The sequence below is a fragment of the Manihot esculenta genome, chromosome 3, assembly GCF_001659605.2.
Source record: "Manihot esculenta cultivar AM560-2 chromosome 3, M.esculenta_v8, whole genome shotgun sequence".
Classification (NCBI taxonomy): Eukaryota; Viridiplantae; Streptophyta; class Magnoliopsida; order Malpighiales; family Euphorbiaceae; genus Manihot; species Manihot esculenta.
In genome coordinates this window covers 3400475-3414111 of record NC_035163.2, presented here as the reverse complement: position 1 = coordinate 3414111, position 13637 = coordinate 3400475, and the positions used below count along the sequence as shown (strand labels likewise).

Below are 13637 nucleotides of genomic sequence, written 5' to 3'. Positions count from 1 at the left end.
GGAGAAGGAAAAGAAGAAGAAGAAAAAGAAATAGAAGAAGCAAAAGAAGCAGAAGCAGAAGTAGAAAAAGAAGCAGAAGACAGAAAAAGAATTGATGAAGAAGAAAAAGCATGAGGAGGAGGAGGGAAAATGGGATAATTTGGTATTTTACTATATTTTTAACAGTAAAAATAAATGAAAGGACTATTTCGTCAACCGAAAAAAAATATAAGAACGTTTTAATAGATTTTTAAAAATATAAAAACTGACTTATTAATAATAATAATATCTATAGATTAAATTATAAATCTCTTTAAAAAATATATAATACTATGAAAATACATTAAATTTATTTATATGAATAATAATTAATTATAACAGTGATAAGGGCAATAACAACTATATTAGTAATAACAAGAATAATAATGACCGTGGCAATTATAGCGATAGTCGTCGGAAAGAATAACAGTGGTTATATCGGTCATCATAATGCTAATGATAATAGTATTAGTAGTGTTAAGTGGTATTTAAGCATGATTAAGGATAAATGAGATAAATTAAAATAAGTAATTGTTATTAAATTATTTAATAATGTAATGATTATTATATTATTTAAACTGTATTTACATTATATAATTTTTCATATCACTAAATAAAATAATCAAATTTATAATTACATCATATTTTTTACGAGTTTGTTTTTTAATTAATGGATATATATATTAATGTTATTATAGTAATGGGTTTTAAAAAATAATTTTATATTAATAATTAAATATTTGTATATAATTTAAATACTGGTAGATTATTAACATCATAGATAAAACTTTTTTTTTTTAATTTAAAAATTCAATAATAATTTTTCTTTATTCTTAACATTATTTAGGGATAAAAATGTAGCTTTTTGTATATAAACAACAAATAGGAAATTAACAGGTGGATATATATATGTATTATATTAAGGAAGCTAAAATATTTTTAGACAGAGGGATCCGAGCGTGACTGTCAAATCTACATATTCTCTCTCTCTCTCTCCTCTTCTTCTTCTTCTCCTCAGTTTGTTTCTTTCTAGACAATAGCTCTCTCTTCTCTTACCCTCTCTCTCTCTCACCTGTAAATTTTCACAATTCAGAGAGAGACCTGGTTTCTGAGATAGTTCAGTTCATAAACAATCGGCGACCTTTTCCACTCTTCCTCGGGAATTCCTCGTCTTCAATCTGTGTCTTCTCTTTCAGAATGTAGTGTTCCAGATTTTTCAAGGTACCAATACATAAATATACACTACTATATATACACAAACACAAGAGAGAGAGGCGGCAGAATAAAATAATACCATATTGTTTTTTTTTTTCCTATTTTGAGTTTCATGGATTATTGAATTTGATGGGTTCTTTAATTTTTGTTTTTTAATTTTTAATTTTGTTTTCGTACTAAATGACTTTGATCTTATCTGCTTCTGCTTCCTGTTTTTGTTTAATACTGTCTCTTTCCTCTGTGAAATTCGAAATAATGGTGATTTTTTTTTAAATTTGAGGATCTTCATATGGTAAATTTAATTGTTTAGATTTTTGTTTCAAATGGGATATTTGTTTAATTGTTTTTAATTTATTTTTTCTATTTTAGGAATTCGTGCTTCTGGAAGTGCAAGTTTTCATGAATGATTTTGGGCATTGTTCTTTGGTTTCTGATATTCCTGAATTTTACGTAAATTTTATTTGGATTTGTCAACTTATATGATGAATATTTCGATTTTTTGTTTAAAGAATATTTTATACAAATAATTTTTAAAAAAATTGTAAAGATTAATGATGTCTGTGCAGTATCAGTATACTCTTCTCTGCATCATTGACTGGTTTTTTTGGGGGTCTCTGAGATTCTTCTTTGAAACTGAGTTTTAGATGGGTATTTTCTCTGTACTTAAAAAAGGTTCCCCTTTATGGAAATGTGATCTGCTTTTTCACATCATCATAAATAGGAGTAATAATAAAAAAATAATAAATAGTAAATAATAATAATAATAATATAATTATTTGGTTGCTTGTTATCAGATCCCTCTGTGAAAAGTGGAACCCATGGAGGTCATGATTTCTACTACAGACTCTTGTCTCATATGAACAAAAACGCCTTAAACAAATACAAGGCTTCTCATGTTTTGTCTGGGGTTTTGGTTAGAGTAGCCACATATTGGAAGATATGATTATGGGTCTTTATTTATTTATTTTAAAAAAAGATGCATTTAGTTTTTAACAAACACTGTCTCATCTTTTGTTGCTTTCTCAAATTCTTTTTTATCTTTTTGGTTTGTTGTTGATGCAGGACTGGTTCTGATTTGATAGAATTCTGACTCAGAATGGAGGGTGATACATTTTCAGGACTTGGCAATGGCACTCAGATAGATGGCAAGATCTTGCAGACATTTCAGAAAAACTTTGTTCAGGTTCAAAACATCTTAGATCAAAATAGGCTGCTCATCAATGAGATAAACCAGAATCATGAATCTAAGATCCCTGACAACTTAAGCAGAAATGTGGGTCTGATTAGAGAGCTCAACAATAATATCAGAAGAGTTGTTGACCTTTATGCTGATCTTTCAAGCTCCTTCACTAAATCCATGGAAGCTTCCTCTGAAGGAGATTCAAGTGGGGCTTTGAAATCTGATGCCAAAGCTGGTCACAAGAGAAATAGGCCTGCATAGAAGAGAAACTTCATGTTTTCAAAATCTTCATTCTTTGCACAGTGGGGAAAGAAGAATTTCACAAATTGCCTTGAGGTAGCAGAACATGATTATTATTATTAGATTCTGCATCTTTTTTATTATTGACCTGTCTTTAGTTCTCTCCACTTCTACTTCTTAGAGAAATAATTGGCCAACATTTTCTGTTCAATTGTAACTGTGTAGCCTTTGATCTAATTGAAATCAAGCATGTTTGTGCTTATTCTTGCTCTTGTTAATGCATATTTAAAGATCTTTCTGCAGAGTTTTTTTTTTTTCCCCTTCTATCCTCTAGAAATTTAAATTCTGTTTCTACAGAAATGTTCTATGCAAAGTACCTAGTTCTTTAGCTTTTGGGTTTGGATAAAAATCAGGACTTTTTAGCTTCTCTTAACTTTTTCTGTCTGTCAAAGGCTGATATCTATTATTAGTCTTTACACAATTCTCTCTCAATCTCTTTTACTTGAATGCTCATAATCTACTCATTTTTCCCTTTTTTCTTTTGAAACTTTAATCCAAAGCAATTTCATCTAGACCTTAACTGAGAACTGAAAGTAGAGAGGCTGCGGATACTGTTTTCAGTCCTCTCCCATGAAGTTTTTTTGTTACTTTAATTTTTTTTTTTTTAACTTTTTTATCCTCTCTATTCTTTTTTCTATCATAGTAGAGTTCATTTTGCTTTTGTTTATTCATGGGTGAGTGAAGAAGTGAACATGCATTGCATACATCTCTGTGAAGATGCTCTGATACAATAAGGAAGAAAGCAGCTTTAGATAATCTTTATGGTTTCCAATCACACCCCACCACAGGAAACAGAATCTCAGATAAGGGATGATGAGCTTTTTGACTAGTTTTTTAATCTGTTATAACCAATTACTGTCTCTCACTCTGGGATGCTATTGGAAAAGGAAATTAATATATATATTTATATATTAGTTTATAAAGACAAAGCACTACTATTTCAAGAGACAGACAGGTATGTAGAAACAGTGACCCCCAACAACATGACAAGGCCCCTCTCAAATTACTTCCCCATGCTTATCTCCTCCCTCTCTCTCTCTCTCTCTCTCTTACTCTGCAATTCTTTTTGTTTTTCTTTTTCTTTTTGCATTCAATATCCTTTATGGCTTCCTTCAAATGGATGATTCACTATAATTTTATATTTTTTTATTATGCATACAAAAATATATAATATGTTCTTAATTTTTTTTAAAAAAATCACATAAAAATAAAAAAACCCTAGATATAATCAAATTAGTAAATTATGTTAAATTTATATTTATTTTTTAATTGTAAAAATTCACAACGACCATGTCTTTGTGGGTGAAGGATGGAGTTCAACTCTTAATGATTTTGATCCAAAATTAATTTAAAACCATGAACTGATTAACAGTTTTAGATAAATTTTGATTGGTGTGATTTGAGTCTTAATTTCAAACCGACCATGACCAATACCTGAGCAGCTTTCTCCTCCCTGATTGAGAAGAATAAGTCATGTTGTAGTATTGTCCTGGTGGGCCCAGTTATAGCAGCCTAATTTTCTCATCTTTCAAGGAGAAAGAGGCCCACAAAACAGTGATTGGTGTTGGTAAGAGTGTTTCTTATTCTACAATTTGCATTCATGTCATTTAGCTTTTAGATTTGAGGAGTCTCTGATGTATGCAATCTATTTGTCTTTTAGTGCATTTCTTTTACATTTGTAATTATTTTAAATTTTATTTTTAACAATTTAATTAATTTAATGCGATTTTGCTGATAATAATTATTTTTAATTTAAATTAAATCGAATTAAATTAAATTAAATTAATAAAAAGAATAAAGCGTTAATATAATAAAAATAATTATAATGAAAGTAATATACAAAGCTACACTTAAAATATGGAGAGATGTACCTAAAAAATATTGAAAAAAGAAAATATTAAAACAAAGGTAAGAGAGAAGATTCTTAAATAAATTTAAATTAATTCTTATTATGGTTTTAATTTTTTAAATTAAAAAAATTAAATTCTTTTATTATTGATATTGTTCATATTATATTTTTTAAAATTTTAAAAAGAAATAAATTATCAATAACAGTATTTTAATATATTTAATTTAAATTTATGCTGAATAAATTCATTAAAAATATAAGATACAAAATATGATTGCCCTAATTTTAAGGTACAATTAATCATGAAAAGCAAGAATGTGAGGAAAGGCAAGCCAAGACAAAATAAAAATAAACATGTCATAACATGACATTTGCACTCCTTTCTTGTCCAACTAGTTTCTTGCATTTCCAGTAAAAATAAATTGGAAAGAAACTGAGCTCAGCTCTACTTTAACCAAATCATCTAAATCATAAGTTGGACCCAAACACAGTAATCCAACTATAAATAATCATAAATATATGCCTTTGCCCATGCTTCAACTCACCAATTATGCCCTAATTACAATTTATAATAATAATAATCATCATTTTATTTCATACAATTTAGTATAAAAATAATATGAAATTGACATTTTCTTGAAGGGTAGAATTTAAAATCTCTCATATTTATTCAGATGCATTTACCACCGAATTAAATCTATAAATATTTCAACGTGAGCTCTTTAAATGTCATAAATATTCTTATTTTTTAATTATTTTTTTAAAATAAATTTGATCGGTTCTAAATTTAATATTTTTTAATATATTAATTAATTTTTTTGAATAAAAAGACCAATGTAATTGTCTTTTTTTTTTTACTATAAATTTATTTTTTTAAGAAGTATGGGTTAAATGATATAGTTTGTTAGGACAGAATCTTACCATTTTTCAATTTATAATTCATCTTGCTGTCTGTCTTCCATGTGGCTCCGTATTAGGACAAACAACTTTTCATTTATGGAAGTTGACGGTAGGGTTAAAACCCATTAACACTATCGCGACTAACGCCACAATTAAATACTACTAATCTCTTTAATTGCTATCCCCATAATTACCACTATCACTGTTACTTTTATTATTGTTAACGTTGTCGCTGCTATTACTATAATTAATTATTATTTATGTAAATAAATTTAATATATTTTCATTTTATTATATATATATTTTTTTAAATAAAAATTAAAAAAATAAAATATATAACTTCTCAAATTTATTTAAATATATTTTATCATTAATTAAATCTGTGAATGCAATTAAATTTAATAATATAATAACAGTAATATTTTATTACATTATATAAATGATTACATTATATTATATTAAAAAAAATTAATATCTTAGTTAATTCAACATTTAAATAATTAAAGTTATTTTAATAATTTTTCAATTAGTTAGAAGAAAATCAGATGAATTGACTAAGGTTCGCCAGAGTTAAAATTTAAGGGCTATATAGTAATTTTATCTACATAACTGATTTGATTAATGAGTAATTTTACTATCTTTTGCTTAGATCGATTTAATTTCTGCTTAAATTATTGAGCACGTGTCATGTGATTCAGTATGTTATGTTCATTACATATGGTCCACCTTTTCTGGATTTTATTTTTGTTTTTTACAATTAACTATTACTTTGTTCTCTGATTTAATTTATATTTATTATTTAAATTTAAAAAAATTGAATAATTTTGTTTTAATTATAAGAATTAAAAGAAAATAAATTAATACTTTTTTAATAGAGAGAAGAGGAAAAGCAGCAAGAAAATTTGCAACGGTGATGATGTTTGATTGAAATTTGAGTTACGGTAGATCACGCAAAGAACCGTTTGAAAATTGTGTGTTACTTTTTAAATGATGGTACATCACTAAATTTCATCTTCAACAAAGGATTTATTACATAGTAATACCAATATCACCTTGTTTCCTACAAATTCCTTCCTTGTCTTGCTTTTCTTATTTTTTGGGAAAAGAAGAAGGACGAGGAGGTAAGAGGATCCATGGATAAAAGTTTCTAATAAAAAGAAGCTAAGTGGAATTTGGAGTAAATAAATGAATTTTGTTTATAAATTATTTAGTGGGTTGGACTTTTCTCTAATGTGGAGGATGGTCCAAGCCCATCTGTGTATGATCATAATTATGAACAGTATTAATTTTCTTGGATTTTATTGTATTTGGTGGGCAATTCTAGAAGTAAACTCAAATAATATTTAAATTAAATTAATTTGAAAATTTATCTTTTAATTCAGTTTAATTTTTATAAATACTTAAATTTTAATTTTTAATTTAATTTTGAACTGAATCGATACATACGGGTTCGCAGACAATTTTACCCTAACACATAAAGTTAAAGGGAAAAAGAAGTTAAAATTTACGAAAAAACAAAGATGCACCAGAGAGCGAGAGGAAAAAGCAGAATTAAATTCTGAAGTTTTTTCTTGTTGAACAGCTTGTACGCTTTTGAACTTCAAAGTTCATTAACAGTTGGCTCCATCTTAGATTTAGTTCTTACATCTTGATTCTTTAATATGAACCGTAGAAATTGGAATTAAATATTTTCGTGCTGATTTTTTCTCTTTTTTGGTCTATAAATTGGCTCCTTATTCCGGTGATACTTCCTTTCAACTCTTATTTCTTGTTTGGAATTAAAAATGCTTTGCCATTGCTCTTTCTCTTTGCTAATTAGTTGTACAAGTGAATATAAGAGGGATTTTTATGGCCGCATATGGAGAAACTTAAAAGTCTACCAAGCAAGTCTGGAGAGTTGGTTTCTCTTTTTCCCATATCTTCAGGCAGGGTTGTATCTAAATAAGGCTGTCTTTGATTTTTGATTTTGCAAACATGAGCTTGGAGTGAGAAATTTTCTTTTGATATGCTTTTGTTTATGTATTGTTGTTGTTTTTCTTTGGTGATCTCTTCCTATTTGTAGGTTTGAGTTTCCATTTAGTGTGCATACATAAATCACTTAGGGAGATGTGTAATAAGAGTCTTGGAGCCTTCGCTAATCTCTTTCAGTTTATAACTAACAAGTTGGTCTTGGTGGCCTTTACAATATGACTCCTTATGAGATGTCGGCCATCTTCAACTCGCTTAATTCCTTTTTTCATCATTTTTTATCATTTTTTATCCTATTTAGTGGTTGGCTTTTGGTTTCTCTCTCATAGCTTTGCTACAATTAGTGACGGGACAAAAATAATGCGCTGTTTAAAGATGTAATTGAATTAAACTGTTTGTAAACTATTCGATATGTGACTTGATAAAAATTTGACTGAACTCGACTCGATTCGATTTATAAATTAGCAAGCTTGAACTTAACTTTTAGGTTCGTTTAGTAAACGAGACAAACTTGAACTTCATAATATTCTGGTCGTGAGTTCATTTTTTATAATTTTGCAAGCTAATATATATATAAGTATTATTAAATTATTAAATTTTAAATTTATTAATTTGAAACGAAAATTTATTATATATTTAAATAAATTAAACGAATAGATATTCAAAATTAAACTTGATAAAAACTCAATTCATCTAAACTCGTTTGCTAAATGATCTAAATTTAAATTGACTTATATTCAATTTAAGTTCAAAATGAATAAAATTCGAATTCGGCTTGAATTTAAAAAAATTATAACGAATTAAGTTTGAATTTATCAAAATTCAATCTCACTTGATTCTTTTACGCTCTACTCTACTTCGCATATCCTGTTGATATTTAGAATTTGTTTAAATGGGATTGTGAATTTTTTTTTTATTGAGATTTTGTATCATGAAGTCTCTTGTATTTTAGCTTTGATACCTTTGTTTAGTATTTGTATGTTGGGCTTGGCCTTTTATCAAGCTTTGAGAAAAAAGTTTGATAAATACTGAAAATTAATTTGATTGTAGATGAGTTGAGTTGGGAGTAGTTTAGCAAGCGGTGCATTTGGCTAGTGGTCGAGGCCGCAACCGAATTACCCAATTTGGGCCATAGCTGCTTCTCCAAGGCTCAGCCTGCGCCTTTCTCTACTTGAAGAATTGACATTTAGTGGTCGAGGCCGCAACCGAATTACCCAATTTGGGCCATAGCTGCTTCTCCAAGGCCGAGCCTGCACCTTTCTCTACTTAAAGAATTGGCAATGTCAGAGTTATGTGCTAATGGACTTCACCGATTTACTTAAATCTCCATCTCTTTCCACTTTCTTCATGTTTCCTATTTATTATGTCACAGGAATGGGCCAATCGGTAGTCAACTTGTGCGATTCGGTGCTCGTTGGATCTGAAAAATGATAGCAGTATACATTTTCCCCAAACATATTAAAAAATCTCACACTTAAAGAAAGCTTTTTAACTGTAAAAATTATAGAATTAAGTTTTTTTATTGAAATAAGGACAGGAGATCGGAAGAGTATTAGCGGTAATTTATGAGTGTAATTATGGAATAAATTTAAATCGTAAAATATTATATACATATAATTATTATTGTTAGATTATTAATTTTTAATAGTTAAATTATTTATATTTAGTTTTTAACTTAAAAAATGTATTTTTTAACTTAATTAATAAAAATTTTAAAATAAATGAAACAAAAAATATCATATTTATAAATTCTGGTTTATTTTATTTTTTTTAAATCAAACATTATATGGTGTACCAAACAACTTTCAAAAAATTTTTTTTACCAAACACTTTATAATTGACTCAAAATGGGAAAAATTTCTATAAATAAAGCTAAAATTTAAAAAACATATTTAATTTTATGACAAAAAACCTATTTAATTTATTTTTAAAATAAAATATTAATAATAATCAAATTCAGGAAAAGCAATAGTAAGTTACTCCAATTCCAATTCCAATTCCAAACACCAAATAAGACTGAAGTAGCAAAGCCCCCAAACTATCCCATCCGTTGACAACTAAACCCTAGAATCAACGCTCACCGTTCGATCCAAACCCTTCTAACATATAAACTCGCTATATTTTGTCATTCTTTCTTTCGAGATATAGGGTTTGCAGAGCGCCAGCCACAGCACTTAGATCTTCACCTCTGCAAGTAGTAACGCCGCCGCAATCGTTCCTACAAAATGGCGACCCAAATAAGCAAGAAGAGAAAGGTCTCTCCCTTAATCTTCTTTACCTTGTTTTTGGATTCAAGCTAATTGCTCAATCCACTTTCCTTACTGTTAATGGGTTTGCTATTTTTGTGTTTGTGGTTATACAGTTCGTCGCCGACGGAGTTTTCTTCGCCGAGCTTAACGAGGTCTTGACCAGAGAGCTTGCTGAGGATGGATACTCAGGCGTGGAGGTTAGGGTCACCCCTATGCGCACTGAGATCATCATTAGAGCTACCCGCACCCAAAATGTTCTGGGTAATAACCGTTTCGATTTACATCTATTTACTTTAGGTTTTGTGATTTGGATTTTGAGGGATTTACTGATTGGATTTGACTATTGTAGGTGAGAAGGGAAGGAGGATCAGGGAGCTTACCTCTGTGGTACAAAAGCGATTTAAATTCCCAGAGAATAGCGTCGAGCTCTATGCAGAGAAGGTTAACAACAGAGGGCTTTGCGCTATTGCTCAGGCCGAGTCCCTTCGCTACAAGCTTCTTGGTGGTCTCGCTGTTCGCAGGTATATACATCTATAATACTGGTTGATTTGCGATAAGCAGCTGTGGAGATGTTAATGATTGAAGTTGCATCTGATTGGTAGTTCCGGTGTTTGAATCCATTTATTGCTTAATGTATTCTGTTTTTCTTAATATTTCGGTTTCTATATATAGACCTCTATATCTATTATCTAGATAAAGCATGCTTGTTCTGCAACAAATAATTTTTTTAACTTGTGAAATACCCAATTTAATAACTGGATGTGGGTATCAAGATCAGTTCCATGATCGAATTGGAAAGGGTTCCAGGAGTTATCTGTAAATGCGTGAAGTTTCTTCTGTAATATCGTCTCATGTCATCTATAAAGCAGATTTGGTCTATACTAACCAAGTTTGTGTCGGAAGATGACAAAATTGAATGCACTCTTCCATGCATAATCCTCATGAAATGCTTCATTTTCATGCTGTAACCTTAGGGAGAATATATGTTATAAATGAATATAGTTTTTATTCTTTATTATTGTTAATCCTGTTTTCTCTATATAATACAAATTTTACTTTTTGCTGGCTTTTATTAAGCTTTTTATTATTCATTCTATACTTTTATTGAACTGATTATCATCTAGATCCTCTGGTCATAATTTTTTTTTTGTCTTGGAGTTGTGAGACCACTAATTGGTTTTTTAGCTAAAAAATTCCTAGATGGTTTTTGAGATGAATTATGCTTTCTGATAGCAACTACTTTTGCTAAGATTTCCCTTCACTTGTGTTCTTTTCATTCTTTTTATCAGCTCTCACCCTCCTTTAGTTCTGGCCCATTTTATGTATTTGTTATGTCATCTATAAAGCAAATTGGTCATTTCCTACCAACTGTGTGTCGGAAGATGACAAAATTAATTAAGCCCGTCAATGCTATCATTCTCATGAAACTCTCTTGTTTTCATGCGGTAACCTTGCTGAAGGTATATTATGTTTTCTTTTGTATATATGAGTTTGTCTTGAATCATATTCTGTCTGTTTAACATTTCCTCTATGTGGCAAATATGGTATTAGTTTTATAGTGGCAGTCCTCTGCTATTTGTTTGCCAATGTTCTAGTAGAAATATATAATTGTATGATTTTATGTTCTTGAGTGTTTTTGGATATTTCTACTGCATCATATAGTTTTCTTTTGTGGGTTGTTATGATTGTGCAATTTGAAAACTCACTTGATCCCTTTTACATCTTCAAGGGCATGTTACGGGGTGCTGAGATTTGTTATGGAGAGTGGTGCCAAGGGATGTGAGGTTCGTCGGTATCCATTCGTTTTTTCGATGACTTGGGCTGTTGTTACTACTACACTTGGTTGTTGGTGTTACCACTGTTAATGGTAGTTGCTTGTGATCAGGTGATTGTCAGTGGAAAGCTAAGGGCACAGCGTGCAAAATCTATGAAATTCAAGGACGGCTACATGATTTCATCTGGTCAGCCAGTGAAAGATTATATCGACTCTGCTGTGAGACATGTCCTCCTACGACAGGTTTGTTCTATTTGCTTGGTTTGCTCAATCCTTTCATCTGAATTGTTTCTGTGATCCTCTCACTGATCAAGTCTTTGACTGTCATACAGGGAGTTCTTGGTATCAAGGTCAAGATTATGCTTGATTGGGATCCCAAGGGAAAGCAGGGCCCAACAACTCCTCTGCCTGATTTGGTCACAATCCATCCCCCCAAGGAGGAAGAGGAGTTCCTACGACCACCACCTGCATTGGCAACCGAGATTGAGGTTCCGGTGCCAGTGGCTTAAAGTCCTTAGCGTCAGTGTCTTGATTGATATTGATGTCGTTATTATAAATGTCACTAGAGTGCTTTAATTATCTTGTTTTGCAACGTTTGGTACCTTTTCGAGTTTTTTGGCTGGACATTTGATACCCTTCTCAGGAGATATTCGATTTTGTTTCATGAGTTACTGAACCTGTGTTTTAATAGATTATTACATTAGTTGCACAGTTTTGTTTTAATCTTTCTTTAGTTGTTGAATGGTAGGTACGGGTTTCGTGTGTAATCTCAAATACAAAGAAATAACAAGGCTAACAAAACGCGTAGTGGATAACGATTCTAACCCTTGGTTAGCATAAAGTTGTATTTCCCGTTTGAAACTGCTTGTGACTTTAAAGTAATTTAGGCTCTGTTTTTTGGTTAACAGAACAGTACTTGTTTCTAAATTTTACATTTAATTAATTATTATTTAGTTAGTACATTATTTTATAAAAACTATTGGTCGAAATATGGCTTAATTTTTAAGTTTGTATAATAAGTTCAATTGGTTCTAATTTACAATTGTACTTAAATTGTAATAAGTTTATTACAACTAATAAGATGCACACTGTTCCCTCTCTAGTGTTCTAAAGTGAGAACGTCCCTTTTCTCTGGTTTTGTGTTTTTTTAGAAAAGAACCCGCTTGTTTGCAGGAGAGGAGTTTCTTATGTCCTTTTTTGTGGGGGAGTCGTCTTCCTTTTCTCTCAAAGTGAGGATTTCCTTTCCACCTTTGAATGGAGGGTGTATATACTATATTCATTCTTTGCTTGTTTTCTGGTTTTTCCTTTTTCTTTGTTTTTGCGTAGGTTATGCTTCATGCGAGTTCCTTCGACTCCTGCTTGACTTTAAGACATGCATAATGGACGAGGGGCTCTGTTTAGCGGTGAATATATCTTGGAGTTGGTATCAGGCTTCTAAGCCACCATGGTGATCCTGAATCATCGGATCTGTGAAAGGGAGGGATTCGGTGCCTCCTCGCGGCAACGGATCTGATGGCTTTTATTTTTGGCCGATCGATCTTCTTTCTGTGGTCAAGCTCTTTTTTTTGGTGGTCTTTAATCAGACCCAATTCCTTCAACCGTGGATATGCTCTTCCAAAGGTGGTTCTCGTGTTTCTGAGTTTTGACGATGACCTGCTTCTTGTATTTCTTATTGGGTGAAATTAGGGGTGTAAATGAACCAAACCGTTCGTGAGCTATTCGAGGTTTGATTCGATAAAAGCTCGACCGAGCTCGACTCGATTTCTAAACGAGCCAAGCTCGAGCTTAATTTTTAGGCTCGTTTGGTAAACGAGCCAAGCTTGAACTCCATAGTATTCGGCTTGTTAAGACTCGTGAGTTCGGCTCATTTCTGAATTTATGAGCAGGCTCGCGAATAGGCTCGTGAACGGTCTCGTTAAGCAAACTGAAATTACTATCATAAGAGAAATAAACTTAAACCCTGCATATACTTTAATGAGCAAAATCTAAATTTTTTAAAATTCAGCTCTATATAGTTTAGTTACACTCTTAAAATTGCATATATTTGGATTATTAAGATTTAAAAACTCATCTTTATAAGTTTACATGCTAATTTGTAGATATACTAATTTAACTAAAATTACTTTAGTTTTAAACTTATTAGTTTTAAACTAAAACTCATTATACATGTAAATAAATTAAATT

At 30.6% G+C, this 13637-nt stretch overlaps 2 protein-coding genes across 2 annotated transcripts; both read left to right on the top strand.

The window, feature by feature from the left end:
• The first annotated feature begins 969 nt into the window (after nt 1-969).
• On the top strand, nt 970-2915 carry LOC110610799 (protein ELF4-LIKE 3). Its single transcript, XM_021750876.2, has 2 exons — nt 970-1239; nt 2296-2915. The coding sequence occupies exon 2, from the start codon at nt 2330-2332 to the stop codon at nt 2672-2674; it is 345 nt and encodes a 114-aa protein (XP_021606568.1). The 5' UTR covers nt 970-1239; nt 2296-2329; the 3' UTR covers nt 2675-2915.
• Nucleotides 2916-9525: 6610 nt separating this feature from the next.
• LOC110611870 (40S ribosomal protein S3-3) lies at nt 9526-12162 on the top strand. The gene is made up of 6 exons (XM_021752403.2): nt 9526-9685; nt 9793-9940; nt 10029-10200; nt 11409-11463; nt 11565-11696; nt 11786-12162. Exons 1-6 carry the CDS (start codon nt 9656-9658, stop codon nt 11960-11962), a joined length of 714 nt encoding a protein of 237 aa, XP_021608095.1. The 5' UTR covers nt 9526-9655; the 3' UTR covers nt 11963-12162.
• The last annotated feature ends 1475 nt before the right edge of the window (nt 12163-13637 follow it).